Source organism: Lethenteron reissneri, chromosome 21, assembly GCF_015708825.2.
Source record: "Lethenteron reissneri isolate LAM-NWPU_2019-01 chromosome 21, ASM1570882v1, whole genome shotgun sequence".
Taxonomy (NCBI): Eukaryota; Metazoa; Chordata; class Hyperoartia; order Petromyzontiformes; family Petromyzontidae; genus Lethenteron; species Lethenteron reissneri.
In genome coordinates this window covers 3,067,902-3,091,401 of record NC_083799.1, presented here as the reverse complement: position 1 = coordinate 3,091,401, position 23,500 = coordinate 3,067,902, and the positions used below count along the sequence as shown (strand labels likewise).

The window sequence follows — 23,500 nt, the reverse complement described above, 5'->3', positions numbered from 1 at the left end:
CGAGCTGTCCGGGGCTGGACTCATGGACATAGCCCTCCTGGTTTGCATCATGAGCTGTACGCCACGATTGGCTGTACTGCCTTCTCCAACGCGTACCTTTTTGCCCTGTAGTCAGGAGTCTCTGCGTGACCCACCAACCCCCACCTCCGGGCCTGGTTCTGGATGAGGCCACGCGACCACGCCCAGAACTAAATGTGGCAACTGCCAGCTGAGTTTTGAGTGTGGGGTTCCAAAAAAATGGACGCATTCTCCGCAAAATCGCTTATGCCTAAGGGGCCGTCCATAAATGACGTCACGCACTTAGGCGGGGGAGGGGGGGTCAGACATCTGTGACGATGTGTAACGAGTGGGGGGGGGGGGGTGAGAAATGTGACGTCACATCAAAATACGCAACTTTAACGTTCTACTTAATTAAATATAATTGTTATAACAACACTATTTTTTAAAATTAATTTTCATTAGTAACTATTTGATTATTTACATTTACTAAGGTCCCTTTTATTTATTCCATAAAGGAGCATTTTGCTTCTCCATAGGAGAATGGACAAGCATACATTTTGTAATTTTTTTGAATTAATTTTATGAAACATTTTTATTTTAATAATGCTACCAGGGCTTTTCATTCTGTGGAATTAATATATGATTGTTATAATTGTGTAATGAGAGCACCATTGCCTGGATTATTAACGGGGCATGTATTCATTCTACAGCCTTACTAATCCATAGTGGGGTTTGAATCTGGGTGAAAGTTGAGAGGCGGTTCCACCTGGGAGGCTTCGGGAACGTTCGGGAAGATTCCAGGAGGGGCGTGGCGAGAGGCGGGGCTTAGACCCGGGTAGGGGGATATAAGCGGGACACAGAGCAACGCAAGGGGGTCGGTGCTGAAGATTGAAGAGGAGCTTTGCCGCTGCTGCCCCGCCATCTCCATCCATCACGTAGCGGCTTGTCCTCCTGCCGCTCCCTAGCGCACCGTCAGCCAGCGGTGCGCTGGAGAGCGGGTGAGCGCCACGTGGCACGGGGCAGCGTAGCCACGAGAAGAGTGGACGCCGCAAGGAGAAATAGACGGAGACGCGTGGCTGTACCGAGCTTTTATTGAATAAACAACTTGGATTACTTACCGTGTCGGAGACCACTCATTTCAATTGTACTCTCCATTTTGCTTCGTTCTACTACAAAGTTTCAAATATTTATTTATAGTTATGATTACTTTTAATATTTAGCTAGACGTTGAATATTTTCAAGTGAATTTTATGCTAAATTTCAGCTTTCCAACGCCTCCTTTTTAATACTGTACATGGTTTTCTCCTACAACATCAGAGTGCAGCGCCACATTAAATACGCACTACAATGACAATAGTTTTAAGTGATTTGAAGCATGTTTTATTTTCAAAATAGTGTTTTTTTTTGGGGGGGGGGGGGAGGGGGCAGAACTTTGTGACGTCATATTTGAGGGGGGTCTGACTTTGTGACGCCGTGTGACGAGGGGGGGGAGGGGGGGATACAAAATCGGCCAAAATCACGTGACGTCATTTATGGACGGCCCCTAATGCAACAAGACTCGTGCGCGTAGCCAAGAGCAAAGCTTGCACGACTCAACGTTTTTTTTTACTGAAGCTGAACTACCACGGTACTCGGCACGTCCCGACACACAACCATAACCGTACATTCCAACAAAGATAAACGATCGCCCGTATTGCCTTAATACACGTCTGGGGCAAGTGCTCTTAGCGACCACCCATGCAAGCCAGTACGGCACACGAGACGGTGGGTAGGCAGCAACACGCCCGACCGCTTTTGTCTCCCCAGTGGTGATGTTCACACACGCACACGCGCGCCACCAGGTACACATTTGAGGCGGAGTTGTGACCTCGCGAAAGGTCCGGGACCGGTTCCGATAATCGTCCGCTGCTGTTGGCCGTGAGCGGAAATCGAACTCGGGTCGCCAGGTTTGTAGAGCTGCGCACTCACCACTTTGCTCGTGTTCCCCACAGGGTGTGTTTGACACCGCCATGTGACACTCGTGCTACACATCACGCCACACAACAAGTGACCCTGTCGTCATCGCCGCATGTGTGCCAGACTAGGTGCACGCGAAGGCCATGAGAAGTGTTGAGGGCTCATATCACAGGACACATCATGCACACGCCACGTCGTGCACAATACCACACGCCTTGTTGGCACAGTGCACATACACACTATGCCACACACACGCCATGCCACGCAACAACGCTCATGCCAAAAGGTGGAAAAGGCTTCCGAGGGCCAATTAAGGCAGATAACGAGGCGTTGGCGCCTGCAGCCTGTAAATCCCTACTGTGCCCGAGGCGACACGTTCTTTGTGTAGAACCAACTCCATTGAGAGGTGACCGAGCCCTCCCAAGGCTGCACCTGCATAACAGGACCGGGCTTCGTAGCAGAGGGCACAGTTATCAGCCGAATGCAAAATACACCTGGATGAGACCTGCATGGACACACAAGCTGTACGGGCATGTGCTTTTAGAGAGCACAGAACGAAGGCTGGAATGGCGAATAACCCCGGGGGTGGGTGTGGCGAAATTCACGCCCCGCCACGTGTTTCTCCAGTGCTGCCGTTTATAAAACGCACCCGGTAGTCATTTACGACCGAGTTGACCTAGCATCAGTTTAGATAACACTCGCTACTGTACTCTGATAGTGCGCTGTTTTTGAATTGTACGCCTTTTGGCGTCATCTGGTCCAACACCAATGGAGACTAGGCTCTAAGAAAAGCTGTCTCAGGTGTGGACCAATCAACTTCAAGGACAGTGCATATCATTATCAGAGTTGTTTCTTTTTGTTTATATTTTGACTGCTTGTATTGTGGTTATTGCAAACATGATGCCTTGTATAAAGGTGTCAGTTTTTGTACCAGTTGAAAGGGTAAAAACCTATCACTACTGTGTTTCGTTTCCAGGAATCAAACTCAGGTAGCCAGGTTCCCAGTGTAGTGGACTAACCACTGTACCACTGCTCCACACACATTTATACACACATGCTACTGGCCAAACATCACAGGCTGAATGTTTTAGACTCGAGGTTTTCCTGGGTCGGCATATCTTCACAGTGGGTGAGAATCGCCTCTAGCCACGTACGCACCTCTGAGGCCAGTGTATTAGTGTGGTAAAGGAGTATATGGACATCTCATCCAGCCTGCATAGATGGAATGCCACTGAAGCAGTGAGCAAATCTTAACCGGGTATTCTGCTCTTACTATATTTTTACCCCTGCAATAAAAAATAGCTTCAGCTAAAAGTACTATTTACATGCATGATAGCAAGCCAAAACAATTAATACACTTGTAGTGACTGTGATTGTCACTGTGTGGTGCCGGGCTTACGAAGCCACGGCAGATAATGTGTTGGCATTACGTGTAGCCCACTTACTGGGCGTAGTACCAGCCCTAGCGGGGCTTGGGTGAGCGCTGGTCAGCGCAGAGGCACCACATACAGTGTGCAGTGCGGGCTCCCGGTGAGGGAGCAAGAGGGGTTACATTGGGGCGTGATACGCTGGTTGACCTGCCGACACGTTACCGGATGATATTGGAGGGGGGCCACCGGTGGACGGGGGCCATTGGGTGATCACGTGGTCTAGAGGAGCTCTCGGGAGCCTTCGGGAAAGAGCTCGAGAGATCTAGAAGGTGGGCGGGGCGAGGGGCAGAGCCAGCCCCAGCCCGGGCCGATATAACGGGGGGCCCCGTGAGGGGCTCGGGGTTCTTCGTGTTGCTGGTGATGAAGATCCACGTCGGGTAAAAGAAGCCTCTAGCCACGCGGTCCGGGACCTAGCTTGTGGCCCGGGCCGGGATAGCGAACCGTGTCTAGTTCTGCTGTCGCATGGCTAGATGAGCATTCAACACCCAAGTGTAGGTTGTGTTGTGTTGTGTCGATTTATTGAATAGTGTTGCTCCCAAGACAACGTCTGCGACTCAAGTTGGACTCACTACACACTAATGTGCTACAAGGATATTGTTATGAACATAGTTAATATAAAATGTTATGTTTGGATAGCAACCAAATTGACTATGGATTCGTTGCAGTGGTGCTTGTGCTTGTGCACCACTGCCAACGCAGCATCATGAAAGAAACGATCCGTTTAATAATACTCTGTACGGTTAAGTTAAATATTGGCTTGAGTTTAACCTACGATGTTACTCCAAGGAACAGAGAATTCGCACAAACACAACATTCTCATTTCAACACTTTTCGTATTGTTTTTATTTTACGTCTTTTTATAATTTATTTCCATTTTTATATTCTCACAATAAAAAACAAACAATATATTGATTCTTTAATCTTTAAAATAATACATTACATGGTATGAGTCGCCTGATGTTATGAGAACGTGTAAAGTACATAATACTGACTTCCAATGCATTTCTACAAGAAATTAAGCAACAATAGCCCTGCCTCATATATGCTGTACGGTAAACGTTTAAACGCAGAGTATAGATTGAGAGTAAAAAATAAAACGGACATAACTTCGCAATTCCTGCACGTGCAGTGGAACAACCTCCGGGACACACCCACTCTCACTCAACTCACTCACTGGTGTCCCTGGATCCCGAACACCCCAGTCCCCTGGGCCACACAAGCCAGCCCCTGACCCAGGCCACTCAACCACTCTGACCCTGGGGGGGTCTCAGCCCTGACTTTTAGCCATACCCGTTGCCGACACTCAGGGCCCCCTGGCCTCACTGGCCCCAGCCGCGTGGCTGACCAGTGTCCCTGTTCCCTGGCCTCGTGGTGGCCTTGGTTTCCGAATGTTGTGGTGGTCCAAGACCCCCTTCCCCTGGTCTCCTAGTGGACTTGTCTGCCCAGAGGTTGGGGGAACTGTGGACCTTTAGGTGCCGACGGCACTATGGGAGGGGAGTAGGTGGGGTTCTGCGGTGGGGGGGGGGTATCACAATAAATACACGCCTGCGGCACGAGCATAAAAATTATTTACACCTTATAAATATTGTGCTGTACGTCGCAGCATTTACAAAATATACACTGGCCCGCGCTATGGTACAAATGCGATTCAGGTAAATAAATTAAACCGTCCGTGTGAAGGAGCACGCGGTGCGGTGCTGTACACGCCACACATACGACTCTCACAAACAAACACATGCTGAGATCGTAATCCGAGGTCCCTCTTTTCCTGTCTTCTCGCCCGGAACCACGCGGAGCTCGCAGGTTTCACACCCTTGCCTAATGAAAGGACCCATTATGCCGAGTTGCAAACGACCCAAGAATTCACCTGTGCAAGGTGTGCCTTCATACACGTGGGGGGTGGGGTGGGGGGGCAGGAGTGTGAAGAAGGAACGGTCCAAAGCAGAAGGGGGGTCGACGGATACCAGGGGAATTCAGAGGGAGAGAGATGGTGGTCACTACTTGGAATTCAATTCTCAATGTAACGCTGGCTCCAATGAGCAAGAAAAGATGAAAATGTAACCACAAGTACTGTACTTCAAACTACTGCCTTCGTGTGGTCGTGCTGCAGGAAAGAAACAAAAAAGCATCTCAATTCCTGACCGATATGCAGACGCTATGCAGGCAATCTACGTAACTTTTCACTTGCTCAAATAACCCGTCTATGCACATTACAGTGGCAGCTACTTTTAAATACTACAATTGCAGGCGGCGTTATAGTGCGATGGCGATCAAAGTGAAGTACTGGATTTATCCGCAGCAAGCCAGAATGAGTATTCAAAGTCTGCCCTGCTGGGTAGCGTTTAGTTGAATGAAAGGTGGTTACTTTCGAACGGTAATATGCAAGCCATACACAGCACAGGCAGCTACTACAATAACACTGCAGGGAAAGCCAAAACACCTGCAACTTGTAGAGAACAGCCGGTGAAATCTATTGAAATACATTCCGTGCCGCTGGTACTGTTTGTTCGAAAGGCCGTGTACATCTCATCATCTGCCAACTACGCAGGCACCTGAATGCTCTCATTATTCTCAACACTTTGTTGCCGTTTGTAGTCACTACAATTGCCAAGTTACCAGAAAATACCAGCAATGAAGTGGGGCTATCTATAACGTTCTTTAACAGGAGTGCTGGAGGGGTGATCACGTTTGTTCACTTTTTTTGCCTCTGCAATGTAGCTGTGACCGACATCAGGGTGTATTTACATATGCAAGCCTGAAACTGGACGTGCACTGGAACATTCACAAGTTGGCCGTCAGGGTCGTTACGTGACGTGCCTACGCGTACGTTTAATTCAGCACTTTTTGCAGTGGTCGCAGCACCTCCTGTAAATCTCAACGGCAGTGACCGAAGGGGGACCCCAAAACTCAGTGGGGCTTTGTCCCGCTCTCGATACGGGGGCCTCCTCTCAGCCCTGCGCCCAGCAAGATCCTCACGGGGGAGGGGGGGGGGATGGGGGCAAAGGTCAGACGCACGCACGCACGCACGCACACACAAGCCTTCCAGAACGTCCACACGACCACATGCATTCTACCGACAACACAAACTAAACAGAAACATTGAAAAAAACGCACAGCTCAAGAAAAGAGCCTCTGTGCCCATTTTCGCAAGAACACGCGAACTTTATACGGAGATTACTTAAGAAGCAAAGCAGAGAGTTGTTCCTTGTCAAGCATGCTCGTGAGATGGGAGAGGTGGAGTAGCCGTACAAGCAAAGCGCTTGTGCATGCAATGCCCTACCCAGCACGGATTCACACAACGAGCAGACCGCCTTGTTAGCGGTCGCGTGCGACAGCTCCCTGACCGACCGCGGACAATGCCGCCAATACGTGACTAACCAGGCAGCGGGACGAGCGCAGGGCTAGAGCCGAGCATGCGTGACCCACGCACTTGGCGAGCCCGCTCGCGCTCGCTTGTCCGCCGCTCAAATCATGCTCGCCGAGGTCTTCATGTCACTCCTGCCGGTGAAGCTGCTGCTGCTGCTCATGCCCACGGCGGCGGCGGCGGCGGCGCCGACGGTGGCGCCATTGTTATTGTTGTTGCTGCCGCCGCTGGAGTTGCTGTTGTTGATGTTGGGGTTGCGCCGCGTGGGGTTAGGGGTGGGCGCCGAGGCGTTGCCGGCACCGGCATCGTCGGGGCAGCCGTACTGCAGGAGCAGCTCGGCGCACTCCTGGCTACCGGCGCGCCGAGCCGCCACGAGCGCCGTGTAGCCGTGCGCGTCCCGCGCACTCACCTCCACGCCATACTGGGGGGCACAGGGGGTGACGCGAAGGCGGCAGCGGTCGTGAGATGCAAACAAACGCAATGATCCCACCCGTGTAGTTTTTTGCCACGCTGGTGGGGCAATTGCTGGTTAGCGGTCACCTATTGTGTATGTTGGGACTTCTTTTACACCGTACGTAGCCAACCGCACTAATTAGTTGGTACGTCGCATGAGCTCAGTGGCTTTTGTCACACACGGTCGCAGATAAGAGGTTCTGTTTGGCTTCGTTGAAGAAATAGGGGATATATCTACGTAATTATTAGTTTAGACATTGGGCAATTTAGTTAGTTTATTGATGTATTTTTGGACAACTGTGAATACGATGCAATTTGCATAACAATAATATTGGTTTGTTCATCCGATCCTTCACTCGGCTTCGAGACTAACTTTTCAAGAGTCTTGTCTTGAGATGTTTGCATTTTAAGTAACTGGTTGTTAAAAGTTTAACCTTTGTGCTTTTTACACTGGCCATTAAAGGCACTTTCAAATAAAATGACAAATTTAAGAATACACAATGAGCTGCAGTTGGGTTATGACATCTATGAGAAATTGATGCCACATGAGAATAACGGACAAGGGCGGTGGACTGCCAAGGTGGATTTATCAACCGAGCCCAGCAGGGCAAAGCTCTGGACCAGCGTAGAAAAGGTGAGCTGGGAAACTCTTACCAAACCGGCCTCTTGCAAGCGATACCCAGTCGCTGAAATGTTTGTTTTCAGCGATGGATAAATATTGTTTTGTGGGCCACATCAACAAATCGGTTCGGGCCTTACGTGACCCATGGGCGGTGTGAGAAGATGAAGTCTCGATCCATATCCCCACCCCCACCTGCACAAAAGCATCACCGAGCGGACCCTCCGCCACGGGACGGGAATCTCTCGCGACGGTGACGAACGTCTCAAAAATAAAAATGCAGAAGTAAAAGAGGAGGGGGGGGTGGGGGTGGGCGCGAGGTGAGCGAGCCCACGCACGCACCCAGATGAGCAGCTGGGCCAGCACGACGTTGGCCATGGCGCAGGCGAGGTGCAGCGCGGAGCGGCCGTCTCCGTCGCCGTACGTCTCGTTGACGTCGTCGCGCGAGCCGTGCGCCAGCAGCAGCACGGCGGCTCGCAGGTCGTCCTCCACGACGGCGCGCAGCAGCTGCTGGCCCAGCGGCACCTCGCAGGGCGGCGCCGCCCCCAGGAACGCGCGGCTCTCGTACTTGGCACGGATCCAGCGCTCCTTCTCCTCCCTGGTGGCACGAGCAAGGGCGGGTGGGTTGAGACTCGCGTGAGAAGATTCCGTAGGTTGGCCGTGCACAAAGCGTCATCCCCAAAGAGATAACGGGTGGCAGCTCTCTCTCTCTCCCGGTGCTCTCGCTCGTGCCGATTCTCCGATGTGCCGTGGGCGAGTCTGTGAATCGTCAAGGAATCCTCCGAAAGCAGGGAGTGGACGCGAAAGCATCGCAGATTTTTTTTTTTTTAAAGGGCTTCACACCTCTCACCAAACACACATACCGCAAAGACAGATAAAAACAATCGTTAAAGATCGGAATTTCCGTAAAAAAAAATTTGAATAAATCTATTGATATATTAGTGGTGACAAATTTGATTGTGAGCGGGTGTCACTCCGGGTCAATTCGTTTTTTTGTCTTGTTTTTATCGAAAACTGAATGAGGAGGGGAAACTCTGTGCAAAGATCTTTGACCTCATTCAGCTGGGATTACAAAAAACGACGAGAGTGCAGCAACACCCCCGGCGGGGAGAAGAAGAGGGATGATTGACAGGGCATGACACGGCGCTCTGCAGCGGGGAGGCGAGGGCTCCCCGGAGACTGGGGGCCGTGACACGCTGTCAATCTCATACGCACGGCGCAAACCCTCGCACCCAAAGAGCCCTCCCCCTCATCGCACACTTTTACTCTAAAACTGATTATGGGACATTAACGTCTGCGTTCGATGTCTGCGCTGCTTTACTCGCCGAAGAACCACCGGCTCTTTATGCAAAATGACAATAACCTCAGCGCGTTTGCGTCCGCTTAATGTAAGGCTTTACAAGGCTTAGGCAATGCACCTCCGATGATTATCACAGTTGGCTACGTACGGTGCGAAAGAAGTTCAACATCCATACAAACGTATCACTCAAATATGTCGGGTGGGTTAAATATCAATCCGATATCATTGTTGTATCAGCGTAATAATCCTTATAATGATCCTGATATTTAAAGCAGCGCACGTTTATGAGAACGCGCTCGTGACAAATAACGCTTCCACACAACATTACACAAACATTTCAGTAGCGGGCGACGGGGCAGCAAATGGAGGGCTCGCTAACAGCCTTATTTAATTACAGAAGTCAATTGACACCTCGGTGCATTAGGTGCCCAGATGGCCGAGCTGCACGCGGCGACGGGGCCACCCCCACCCTGCCCCCCCCCCCCCCCCGCCTTCCCACGCGGCAACCAACGCACACCTCAACGCAAACTCCGCACAGAAGAGGCCACATCGAGTAAGGAGCAAATTTCCTGTGCCTCTTTTTCCCCTCTCCCGAGACGGAACGCGGCCATTGTCTTTGTGTGGTCAATACAAAAACAGTCCAAATTTCCTCTCCGCGGGGGAGCGAGAGAAAGGAGGGGACGAGGTCCCCCTCCGGGCCGGCCCGGCGCTGGCCAAGCGAGCCGGCTGCCGGCTGCCGCAGCCGCAGCAGCAGCGGCAGCGCATGCCTTCCCTCTCGCCAGCCGTTGCTAAGAGGCCAGCGGCGTGCAACACCGCGCGGCCAGACGCTCTCCTGCTGCCCCGGCGCAAGGCCCTACGTGTGCCAGCATGGACGACGTCCGCATGATCCAGTGGTGGGAAGTAATAATATCATGAGAATGATCATTACTTATTCACCCAGGAACGGCCACACTGAATATTAAGTATATTTCGGGACGGTACTGCATTCGGGATGTATGGTCAATGCCGACTTGTTTGTACATTCATTGTATGTTTTTTTGCTGAAAGGGGACGGACCTGGAGAAGCTAGGGGAGATCCATGCTGAACAGGGGTAGACTGCACAAACGCCACACTGAAAGGCACCCGAGTCAGGAATCGAACCCAGGTGATTATTTCTGTGGGGCACCAGTCTTACCACTACACAACCCTGCCGGCTTGCCGTGTTACGAGCAGACTGGCTTATTAACTTCGTGCTCCACAAACAAAATATGCGGAATGAGTTGAAGCTGCCCATGTAATGTGATGTTACTAACGATAAGTCACATGTGGGGGTGGAGTGGTGGTGCGGTGGTTAGGAGCACCACGGTGGCGAGATGTTAACTACCTCGCCCGGGATACAGAGGTCAAGGGTTCGATCCCAACCTTGACGCCTGCATAATTGGAGTTTGCATGTGCTCCCCGTGGTCGAATGTATTTTTCTCCGGATCCTCCAGTTCTTCCCTCCACATTTATAAACTTGCTTTTAGAGTATTTGGCTGCTGTACATTTCCACAAAAGCCACTTCATAGAGCTATAATTTGTGGCCAGGTCGCTTCTAAGACAAGCTAAATAGCTCATTGGGCCTTACCTGGTCAAAAAAAAATAGTTTAAATAGTTATAAATAGTTTAGTTGACTCGCTGCCATATGAATTCGGCAACTTGAATTAAATTGCCATAGCCATAGACATCTGAATCAGTTCCGATGGAGTCTCCCCTTCACCAACCCGCACTGACCAGCATGGTGAAGTATGGTCAAACAATCCACATGACCAGCACAACATGGGGAGGCCTTCACCCAGGAGTGGATTAACAAAGGCGCCGTGAAGTCACGATAATGCCAGGCACCGAATCGGGGATGAGGGGCCTTACAACTGATGACCGTGTAAATGTACTCAGGTGATGCATTTCGAACAGTGCCACGTGTAGTGGTTCACATTTTAATGTAGAGTTTGTTTACCAAGCAAAGCCTCAGTGAGCCTCAAGACGCTTTTAATGAGGACTTCTGGTTTATATTTTTTACCAATTCATCTGTCGAGTATTTTTTATGCATGGGAGCAAACCACAGTGTCATAAAAAAAAACACTTGTATATGAAACGAATAGGTCAAAAGCCTACTTGCCATACTTTCTCATTACTCTACAATGAGACATTGGCCAGTGGTCTGGTAGGTGCCTCACATCATCTACAGCCTTCGTGTGAGCCATCAATCCTGGCTTTAAGTCACTGGATAAGAGGCGTGCACCGCCAAAACGCTGGGGCATAATAATAATCATTCTAAAATGCCAATGTCACTCGAGCAATCACCTCCATGCCATTTGTCTCTCGCTCCCATGCACGACACATGAACGTGTGTGACAGCGCCGCGCAGAATCCACACCGATCGCGGAGGAGACTTCTAAGCCTGCAACAAACCACACTATGCAGCGCGCTCTCCACACCCCATCCCGATCCTTCAGCTGCAAAAAAAATTCGAATGGCCTCCACAATTCGATCGCAAACTTCTGTTCGGGAGGCAGAGTCTGTGGGGTCGGCGAGTTGGGGAAGGGGGTGAGACTGTGCTCCCGGGAGCCGCGGTGGAGGAAGAGGAGACGGAGGGGGCCTTGAGGGGCAGCAGCTGTAATTGCGGCAGAGTCCCCATCACAAAGGGCGAGTGAGACAATGGTCTCAGGAAATGAACTCGGTGAGCAGAGATTAGCATTGAGGCGAGACATGCACACACGCGCAAACACAAGCATAAACATGCGCGCGTTCATGCTCCCGCGCAGCAGCATCCGGCAGCGCCAGCAGCTGCGGGGGTGTTCGGACACCGGAGAGACGCGCACGCATGCACGTGCGTTAAACCCACGCAAGACGACAGGGAGAGGCTTCCTCCATTGCCATTCGCGTACAAATCCCACGAATTGGAACGAACAGACATTTTGCTTTGGCAGCGAACAAGAAGTCCAATCATCGCAGTAAATCTCAAGGCGATTGATTACCGCGACTATTCATGTGCGATTGCTTCTGATCTCTGCAAGGAAAATGAGAGATCCCTCTTTGTCAAATTGCAAAATGAAACGAGCGTGACCGTTTGGTTTACAGTCAATGCAAGAAGCCACGCATAGTATCACAACATCCATAAGCTGCATGCCCTTTGGCGGGACCTGTCAGGGAAATCCTGTACCTTATATGAGAGGGAAAGGCAGCATCTGCCAACCATGGCATGAACAGATTGCGCACAGTTCATTTCCAAATTTACCTCTTATTATAATTCCACAATGTGATGCGCAAACCACTGGTGCCCAATGCAGAGCTGTTGGATGCCTCTGGCTACCGGCCTTCAAGGGGCCCGTATGGGCTCTGAGAGTCAGTTTCCTCTACAGTGACTTCCACATATCCATTTTCCATGCAAGCAATGCGGGCCTCCCGACTGAAAACATGCCCTGTGCTCCTCTGGGTAGAGCTTGCCCAACGTGCTAGAGAATCAGGGGAGCTACTGACGGCCGAGAGGAACAGAGTGAACCTGTGACCTGTGGCATGTGCCGAAAGTGCCACCAGAGTTAATCCGGTGCTGATCCTGGGTGCATTTTGGAACCGTTATCAACAAAAGATCGTTGCTGCAGTGCATTTCGATACAGCCTCTTGTCAGTAAGAGAGCGGGGAGGGGGGGGAAAGGGGGGAAAGGGGGGGAGTGTGGAGCACACAACCGGTCACCCAGTGACAGTGTGACAGTGAAGGCCGCGAGAACACACGGCGAAACAGCATTGGCGGCTGAAGCTCATGCTCTCAGAAGTAGCGTTGTCCCCGTGCCTATTAGGCAAAAGGGGCTTGCGCGGCGCTCGCGGGTGATTATTACGGGCAGCGGCTTAGTGTAATTGCAGCAATAAAGCAAATTAGACGCATGTTATGTAAATTACATGTGAGGCAATCTCGCTTTGGCTGGGAGAGCACAGTCACCCTCGGCAGCATTTCCCTGCTCTGTGCATTCCCACGCGTGCCGTCCGCTCGTCTCTCCGCCCATGCCCGGCTCGCAAACGGGGCTGCGGGGTGTGATCATCCGCTTGCATTCAATTACTTTTACCCGTCTCCAATTTAATTGAATGTAGTGATGTGTGCTCGCCAATTCTTTTTCTTGAAATCGTTAATGCTAAATCGGCATGATTATTCCAGTCTAACCTGCGCCTTTGGAAACGAAACAGCAAAACAGGCGCTGAGAAAAACAATTCGTGACGGGCGTGCGTCGTGGCAATGAATAACGTGGAATTAGTTGCGATACAAGAGAGCGGAGTAATTCATCAGCGCACAACCCGCAGACATGTCCACAGATGTGTGCCACTGGAAAATACGTGTGATGATGTAAAAAAAGGAAGACATCAAAAATATCACGGTGCAAAAAGGGAATGAACAATTTCAGCTCAGACACTGACTGGCAAGGGATGAACAATTGGGGCAAAAGTGCGCCGTTACGCAAAATCAGATGCTTCCTAAACTCGGCGATCTAATTCAGCTGCAAAATATTGTGAAACTTTCGACAAAATTATATTACATATGTATGTATGTTGAACTTCTTTTGCACAGTACGAAGCCAACCACACCATAATTTATAATAAGAGGTTAAGCAGACAGGGGGCGTGCGGATTGAGTGAGAGGAGGATCGTGGAGAAGGAAGCGATGGGATCATTACCGGCACACGACTCAGAGCCGTAATAATCAGATGTCGGAGTGTCTCTCATTAGCCTGATGGAGATGCCCTGGGGGCCATTCAATCAATGTCAGGCCACCGGCAGCTTTTATAGGCCAAGGAAAAAAACATCTTGTGGGCCATTAAATTACGCAAGTACCGCAATCACGTATCCATTACTGTGGCCAGTAATAAACGCAACATATCTATTTCGCCACCAAACTAAATTCAAACAGGGCCCCCACTTAACATGAGCACGGTGCGAGCGAGTAGGCTGTGTAGAGCGACTGGAAACAAAATTAATTGGACAAAGCGCATTAAGAAGGCTCTCCCACTGGAGGCGTTTGTTGTCAGGATGAAACACTGAACGCAGCCCAACCTCGATTATCTACAGCAATTATGGGCAGGGAATTTTAGAATCGTCTGAAAGCTGCATATTCAGCCTACTAGTTAGCAACAAATGACAACAGTAATTCTCAATTCTTTCTTTTGATTTCATGGGCAGTATATGCCGTAATTATTTTCTGTAATAGGATCTCTCAATTGATTCACTTCGCTCAGAGTGCTTAGATCTAAAGCCCTGGCACTCAAGAGACAATTTTCACAGGATGGCAAAATGACAACAAAGGTGTAGACCCTACAGTAAACCAATCAGCAGCCCAATCAACAACAGGGATGATGTCATACCTGGGCTCGACACCCTGCATCTCTACCCAATGGGAAGCTCAAAAATATCGCTGTCATCGCCCAATACTTCTGTAGGTGTCTCAGAGCTTTGGGTGATGGCGAGCATCAAGCAGCAAGAGTTTGATCTTTGGGCAGCACAGGACCCCGTTGCTGCTCTTCTGTCTCTCCTCACAATCTCCTCGTGCGCACACGGCTTAACCTTCCACCTCCAGAAGCAAGTGGACATTTCCTTACGCAAGGCGAACCGGCCGACAGGTTGTGACAACAATATCGAAAGCTAAACTGGCATATAATTACACGCACAATAATTGCGCATCCTCCCAGGGAGATTCGCGTGTCCTGCCCGCTCACCTGGGCGAGTCTGGCTGCGGCTTGCCGAGGCCCTGCGTGTCGGCCTCCCACACGCCATTGGCCGTGGCGTTGCCGATGGCCAGCATGACGGCGGCGAGCTCCAGCGGCCAGTCGTCCAGGTCGAGCGAGCGCACGCGCGACAGGTGCGTGCCCAGGTTGCGGTGGATCCCTGAGCACTCGATGCACATGAGGGCGCCCAGGTTCAGGCTCGCCCAGTCTGGGCCTGCGTACGGACAGATTGATGCGAGGATCAGACGGGGGGGGGGAGGAACGGTGATCACGGGATGAGGAGAGCCATTCCGCCGGCTGTTTACGTCAGGGCGGCGGTGTCAACGGAAGCGTGGCCGAGCCTAGGGGTCCGCGCACCCTTCGCTGGGTCAACATGTATGGGGTCACCTTGGATCATCACCTGCTGTATCGTTGGAAGCCGACGACCCTGCCATGGCGTTCCCAAGAGGAGATTACAATGTGCCACAGTCACCGTCAGTTTCTCAAACAATGGCATTAATTGCAGTGAAATATATGGTCCAAAGCATATAAAAGTAAGTGATTATAATTTCCTTGGAAATCTATCCAGATCCCCTTTGCAAGAGAGACACGGGGCTTAATTCACGTATTGTTGTAAATGGCTTTTCTGCAAAAAGTGCCCAATTTTCCACCAACTGCTGATGGAATAAAAACGAATCGGGTCCAGGGTGTTAGCATGGTTGGCTACGTATAGTGCGAAATAAATTCAACACGCATGCATACAACACCCCGTTGTACAAGAGATCAACCGGCTAAAAGGCCAAAAACTGCACAATGAACTCACCGGGAGCATCGCAGTCGACACAGAAGGCATTCCCTCGGATGTTCCTGATGGACTGGATGGTGACGGCGTCGCTGTGGCTGCCCGTCCGTGTCTACAGAGTGCGGACAACGCAAAAAAACACTCCCTTAACGATCCTCGCACAGTTATGAGGGTTCACTTAAGACAGGTCTCCTTGTACTCCAGTGGCAAACGCAGGCTTGACACGCTAGATGCGGACTCGTGACGCCGGCAGTGCTGCGTAAATATTTATTTGCTTGGCAAAATTTCTTCAGAAGCCTCATGTTCCTGCTGCTCACGTTGCTGCATCAATAAGGAACCGTGCACACAAAAATTAAATGCCTAATTCCGATAATATAATACACACTTCATGATAGCTATTATAAACAGTGCACTGACACAATGTGTACATCCACACCTGTGCTGCTCCACGAGTGGTTTGGACAAATGTGTGCAAGGGAGTTTTGAGAACTCACGAGTATGGATTCACCGACATGCAGATATTTTAGTGTTACTCCTGGTGTGTGCGTTTACTTCAGCCACTCTCGATTACTCCCACACTGAAAGGGCTTGGCCTAATATTCAAAGCAGGATGCTTTTGAAAACGCATCTTGAGACTCCTGGGTAAATACAATCATATCACGACGTATTCCCTGAAACGAACAAAAGAGGTGACCCCGAGCAGGCCAACGGATGCACGTTTTGGGGCATCACGCGGGTTGGGGTTGGTTCACCTTGTTCTTGGAGCTGTGGCAGGACTGCAGGCTGGCAAAGATCTGGCTCTCCACGGCTTGCACCCAGGACTCGCGCTCCTCAGCACATGAGGCCTCGAAGTGCCAACTTTGGCCCGTGAGTGACACGATGAGGAACTCAAACGGCTCGTCGTTATCTGCCGAGCGAAGCAGGATGTGGGGAAAGGGGGAATGGGGGGGGGGGCACAGAGGTGCAGGATCCACGGGATCCAAATTTGTATTTATCCTGGAGAAATCCGATGAGCTATGAAGCAATTTTTTTACAGATGTCCAATAGCGGCAGGTCAGAAAGTAAAAGATCAATACAAAATAACGATAGGACTGCAAAGTATAGGAAAGGGAAGCAAATCACTAAAAGTAAATATATTTAAACCAAACTATTTTTGTCTTTTACCAGATAAAGCCCACTGAGCTACAATCTTCTTTTTCAGAAGTGACCTGGCCCCAAATGATAGTTCAACGAAGTGGCTGATCATGTGAACATTTCTAGCAGCCAAATAATCTAAACGCAGAAGCGGTGTGATGCCAAGGTTTTTCCAAAGCCACGACTATCATCATGATCGTTGCTATGAAACCACTGATGGGAGAACAACACAATCATTATATACACGCAAAAAACAATACATGTAACGTTCGGTGAAATTGTCCCCATGCTGTTTGCAGCATTGGCTTTTGCTCGTTTCCATTTGAGGTCCTGAGCTGGTCGTGGAGATTCCAGTGGGGGAGCAGTCTCACCACAGCAAATTGCTCGCCAATGTGTCATCATCTGTCATCATCTGTCCCTCCGTCAGCTCGTTCGCGAGGATGGGGCCGAACAGATTTCCGCAATCGTTCTCTTTCTTTAACCGGTAGCACTGCTTCATGTAATCCCAAAGCTTTATCCTCGAGGTATTTAACCACTGCACCTATCCGCCTGCTTTTTTGCCTTCATCTGCTCCTGCCTGGTTCCCTTCCACTTTTGCATCAAATGGCGAAGTACGCAATCACATTCATTCTCATAACGCCTCTGAACCAATGTGGTCTTTTTTTCCTTGACTTTGTTTAATAAAGTTGCTTTCACTTGAAACCATTTTATTATATTGTAATTTTTTATAATGTATTATACTCTAAATTCTGTAAACACCTCCTATCTGTCCCTTCACAAATAACAATAACGACATAAACTGCAATGCAGGCACTAAATTTGTTTTTCTGCCGCACGGAGCCGAGGGATCCGGGTCAGGTTTATCCGGGGGTCCGGCGGCGAGAGATCGGGGGTCCCCCGCGTGAATCCCCCCCCCCCCCCCCCCGCGCGCTCGCCGCACACGCCGTTTCCTTCCTCGCTTCCTTCCCACGAGATGAAAAGCGCGGTGCCGAGTCCCCCCGCCTCTGCGTCAACACACCCGGGCCTGCCCCGCTGCTCGCACACACATCCTGGCCCGGCGGTCCGAGCGCACGAGAACACCAACGCGCGCCGGGGCCACTTTCCCTCCACACGCGCGCAGCCGCAGCGTGCGACGGGGACACCGGCTCGGATTGGCCACTCGCTCGTGCTGCCGCTCCCTTCCCTCAACCTCCCCAACCTCCCGAATTAATAAGCTACATCAACAACCAAATTGCACGGTCCGACCACACCAGGCCACCGCTTCCCCCATTCTGTTTCTTCTCCAAACACAAGGCGGCAGCGAAAACGAGAAAACAGCGGAATCGTGACGGCAGAACAAAAGTGAGCCTTGTGCAGCAGTGGCGGCCGGAACATTGCCGCTCTGTGCCCTGCTGCGTGGCGCAGCCTAGCCGCCCCCCCTCTGCTATGACTATTTGTAAAACGTGATACCATCCCTGGGAAGGAGAGGCGTGCATTTACATTCATAAAATCGTATTTTCTCTTTACATTCTTGTAAATTCGGCACAGAAGAGGAACGTGTTTCCCACCCAATGCAAAGCACCGGCGCGGTTGATTTCTCACGAAAACGTTGGATTAGTTGCTAGCAGGGCGCTGCACCTCTAGTCATCAACACCAGCTATTCTGGCAGGCAATCACAACACAGCCATCATACTTATTGACATTGAAACTTTGGAACCATTCATAGGAATTGATTACGAAGTAACAACTCATCGCCAGTGCCAAATACCAAGTCCGTGCCCACATACTGTATAGGCAAATTCAAATGTATTGAGAAATACCTCGTGACAGGCAATCCAGGACATCATCCCAGAAAAAGCAATGCTGAGCTGCTGACGTCACGGTCATATCAACTGCACTTCCAAAATTACGATGCTGGTATTGCGATACCCTGTGGGTGTCTCCAACTCTGGCACTGTGGGTATCGAAGAAGACACCCACAGCAGTGGCCCAGCCCTGCTTCACGGGGCCGCGTGTCACGCCGTCGCACTGCTCGCGGGCTTCCCAGCCGCTCGTCGATTTCGGAGAATTCAGGAGAGTGCGGTGGGCCTCCATTGGCGGAGCGCAAGCAGCTGACGGGAGAGGCGCTGGGTTCAGTTGACGAGCGACGCGCGGCCGGGATTACTGGAGATGAACAATGAGCGGTGGCTGCTGCGGCAGTGGGCGCGGGGAAGGAGGGAGCGTGCAATGGGACACCGACATGCATCACCACGCAGCAGATGCTGGCCGCTGATTACCCTTCTGGGAAGCCGGGAGATCGGCACCGGTGCTGCCACCGCCGCACATGCAAATGGTGGCTTGCAGCGTGGCGCGGCGCTTGGGACTGTGAACGAGTTGGTGCGTGAACACGCGGTGGTGGTGGCTGGTGGCAGGAGCTGGAGAGGCCTCCGCTCCCGGTAGTGTAGCCGGCTGTCTCTCCGGAGAGAGCCCTTATTGAGATTAAACTTATCAATTGTTTAACCTTTAGGCTAATTAAAACAAACAAACATTAACTTGCGAGTTTGCAAAAGCAAGAATAAAGGGGCAATGCTGTCAGGGAGGCTCTTCCCTGGGTAAACAGGGCGCAGATAGCGGCTCCATCAGCAGGATCCACACCGTCGCCCACGGCAAACAGGACACTTTATTTTCCCTGGGTCCAGTTTCTTGGGAGAGCTCTAATGATGCTCGGCAAACAACAAACCCTCACCTCCTGCACCGCATGAACGTCTCGTGCGCTCGCATGCCTCCAATGCGCAAGATTGCCAACGCATAAATTGCCAACTGCGAGGACGCGGCGTTATCCGCTGCCCCTCTCCATCGGTTACTCCGAGTGGTCCGTTCGTTATTTGCCAGAAAGTGGAAGTTGATGAGTGTTAAGCTGTAGGAATGATGATCGATGTTGGTTTTTCACCCACACCTAGAATTCAACCAGTCCACGCGTGCATACGTGTTACGCACACGTCATCGTTCATGTGTTCGTCAGGGAGGCGGAAACGTGTCCATGAATCAACGAGACACCAAGTGCAGCGTGGCTTGGGGAATCAGGACATGCCAGAGCCTCGAACTGTCTGGCAAAAAGGAGGATCAAAACAATCGCGTTGCCCTTCGTGCTTTTTAGCGAATCACAAGCGACTTGGAGCACCGCTCATCGCTCTCGCGCACCTTCGGATGGACAACGATGTTGCGTAACGCCTGCTCATGGGAAATTGTTCACGCACCGATCGCTCTCAAATCCTCCCAGCGCGATCTGTCTCCAACCTCCAGTCACAGCGTTCTGCCTTTCCTCTCTCTCTCTGTCATTTTATTGTGAACAAGTGGCATTGCCAAATCTACCTGCAGGTATGTATGTAGCTCTCTATACGTACGGGTATTAAGGCAGTGTCAATGATGATGGCGGAGGGGTATAATAATTGACCAGTGGGCCTATCGTACCAATCTCATTTGGAACGGGGGTTCCATAAGCCCATCACCACCACCACCATCATTCGCCATCATTCCAGGGTTACAAAAATGCGGGCACCACTTTGTAGACAGTCAACGGTGGTTATTTTACAGCGCGACCCGGTCCCCACCACAGGAACATGGCATTCCCAACTCTGGTTCAGGATCATCAATGGAGATTGGCCCGCCTCCGAGCGCCTGCCTGAGCAGGGAGATGCCAACTGGTCCCATTGGTCGGAGACGCGCGCGCCACGTGCACCTCCTACCTTCGGCGCTGTTGGCCGGGCCGTCGGCGCGCGGGTTCGCCGTGCTTTTTTTCCTCCGGTGCTTCTTGCGGTTGCTGTGCGGGGACGCGGGCGGCTCCAGCTTGGGGCTGGTGGTGCTCGATATGCTGGGGCTGGAGCAGGGCGCATCGCTCACCCCATTAGCTGTGGAACGCGGTGTGCGTAGGGAGGTGTGGCGGGTGGTGGGGGGGGAAGAGAGCAGACGAGAGAGGGAAGGAGAGGGGGGCGTTATCCAAAAAAAGCCAGAGATTTAGACGACAATCACTAACAAAAGCTTTTATTCAAATGAGAAAAATAAAAACCAGAGAAGTCGTACCACACAGCATGTTTCAATGTGATGTAAAACACAAAGAGAAGATTAAATGATCAGTTTCCCAATGGCAATGTCCAAGTCAGAGCAAAATCGATTTCAGCTCAAATGAAGTGACATGCCATCTCTACGGCCACGTGCATCTTCTAAACATTGCACCAACACGGCACTGCTCAGACGCAACAGCGGCTTTTGCCAAGAGACAGCCCAGACGATATTACAATAACACGACGTCTCCAGCTCCCGGCAAAAGTGAGCGAATCCAAAATATTTTAACTCGTTTAATTGGGTACGGTTTTTCAAATTCCAGAAACACTCCTCCTGCTTAACCGCCTTTGGCGTGTGTGGCTCGCCGAGGGCGTACACCTGCTCGTTAGGGAATAGAGAGGGAGAGGCGATCATCGATCTTGCTTTGCGGGAGTCCAAAGAGCGCCGCTATTTTAGTCCGAGCGCGGCTCAGATCTGCACGTTGTGCGCTAGGCAGGTGTGGGGGGGGGGCATGCGCCTGTTCACAGCCGTCACATGCTGGTGATGAGACAAATGTCACCGATCCGTCGCTGGGAGGATCCCGCGCGTGACAATCGCGCATAACGGGCCTTCTTGGTTTCCTTGCCTCATTGTTGCCGCTAACCACAGGGCGCCCGCAATGATGTTGGGCTGTGTCAAGAATCGCTGTGTAACTCAAGCTCCTTTTTATCGGCACCCGCCCACCTCTCCTCCCGCCACCCCACCTTGCCTTGTAATTACGGCCGATGGGGCATGGAAACAATTCTCGTGTCAAGCCTTTCATGCTCCGTAATCGCAAAATGCCATCAAGCGTTCTAAAAATGCATGACCTACTGATGTCCACAAAAGAGTTGGAACAAAGTGTTTGAATTTCAAAAGTGGGGATTTTAATGAACGAGAATTGGTTTGTTTGTTTTGGGAGGGAATTATGCATTGGATGTGCTTCATGAAACGGACCAGTGCCGTCAAGAGAATGAAAGCAAAGCTCTGCTATTTAGCCTTGACTTTCGCTCACGAGCAAGCAGCTGGCACAAGTGATGCCGTGAAAGAAAACGCACAAAGCGAAACAGGACCAGAGCCTCGGAGTCCACGGCGCAACGAGACACGCGAGATGGACACAATCGCCGCTCGTCTCGGCAAATGCCTTCCGCAGCAAATCCATCTCCTTACTTTATCGCTCGGCGTTTAACAAACGTTCACGCAAACAATTTTAGTTGAAAGAAGATTCAACGGTTTGGAGGAATACGCTATCATAAATTTCTTCAGGAGCCAATTGTTTGTCTCCAACAAAGCTCAATTATCAGCCTTCAATAACCAGTGAGCTGCAGTGACAAGGCCAGGCCGTAATAACAAGCAATTTATGCAGCCTCAAAAAGGCTCGGATCCACCCACGCACTGATGGGCGCTTGGTAAACCGGAATGCTTTAATTAAATCAATACCCACTAATTGCTGCTGCCCTGGATTTAGCACCGACCACCATTAATTACTGCTGCAATAATCAATTCAGCCCACAGTTGATATTAATTACTCCTAGAGCTCTTATCGGAACACACTGAATCATGGGCTCCGCACAACTGATATTTAATTAGTGAAAAAGATGTAAAGGTTATGCAATTTCATTATCACGTAAATATGAATCATATCAAAAAAGGTATAATTATAGTCAATCGCAATAACTTTTCTCATCTCTGTCCTTCTCTTTTGGGTAATTCAATGTAACACAATATCGCATGCATTTTTAAAAGCTATGCTTATCGAAAAATGCGTTTTTCGAAAAAATATTTTCCTTTATTACGCAAGTGTCCCCACAACAACCCCCCTGGGCTCTCATACTTCAATCAAGATGAACGTCACTTCCAATCACTGCCAGTGCAGCTATCCGGGCGCAGTAAAACAGAATAAAGCGTTTTCACTCCGTTCTGCCACATAACAGGGCGGTCTCATCACCTCCACCTTAAATTACGCGGCCGTTGAAATTGGCAGCTGGGTGCTACTGCTGATCCAAAGCAGCGAGAAGCATCGGGTTCTCGTCAATTAGCGCCTCATTGGAGGGTGGACGTCTTAACACGATGAGCCATGCTAGGACAGCCCAACTTGGAGAATCAGGTCCAGGCTCTGCAGACGCCTCCTTCGAAAACCTAGACAACGTGGGGCGAGCGTCCCGGTAATTGCCACAACCACAACATCCACACGCTATTCCCGGTGAATCGGGAAGAGGAGGTTGTGAAGGTTGGGGCACATGTGCATTGCTCAAAGACCAAAGGGAAGAGCTAAAGGCAGAATGGTGGGGATGCTGTAAGAGCAGACCATGGAGATTGCATATCTACTATGCAATAATTACAGGATTTGGTGGAAGAAGTGGTGGTGATGTATGATGTCATCACTGGCAATGGCCATTACGAACTGTTTATCTTGATATTTTATCCATCAATGTTTGCTCACTTTGTTTTTGACCAAAGGTGAAATGTCAGAATTACCTTTGAGCAGGATTCACACACACACACACGGTTCACATTTCAACATCACTCGAAGACACAAGGTGACGAGCCGCGTGTCGAGCGCGCAGACGGGCGGGCGGAGGAAACCCCGCATCCCGACACCTGCAGCAGCAGCAGCACCCGTAGCCGCAAAGGGCCGCGGCCGTCACACAAACGCGCGCGATCCGCGGCACTCTGGCCACACGGCTCAACACGCGCAG

General features: G+C 50.8%; 1 protein-coding gene across 5 annotated transcripts in view; it reads right to left on the bottom strand.

The window, feature by feature from the left end:
• Positions 1-4,202: 4,202 nt before the first annotated feature.
• The window catches only part of LOC133345050 (arf-GAP with GTPase, ANK repeat and PH domain-containing protein 1-like), a 141,020-nt gene continuing 121,722 nt past the window's right edge, over positions 4,203-23,500 (bottom strand). For all 5 annotated transcript variants that reach the window (XM_061555452.1, XM_061555453.1, XM_061555449.1 and 2 more), the window contains 6 exons: positions 20,468-20,629; positions 16,382-16,536; positions 15,651-15,741; positions 14,840-15,062; positions 8,165-8,420; positions 4,203-7,171 (listed from right to left, as the gene is read on the bottom strand). In XM_061555452.1, the coding sequence (XP_061411436.1) occupies positions 6,851-7,171; positions 8,165-8,420; positions 14,840-15,062; positions 15,651-15,741; positions 16,382-16,536; positions 20,468-20,629 (1,208 nt within the window). In that variant the 3' untranslated portion in view covers positions 4,203-6,850. The remainder of the gene's footprint in view (positions 7,172-8,164; positions 8,421-14,839; positions 15,063-15,650; positions 15,742-16,381; positions 16,537-20,467; positions 20,630-23,500) is intronic.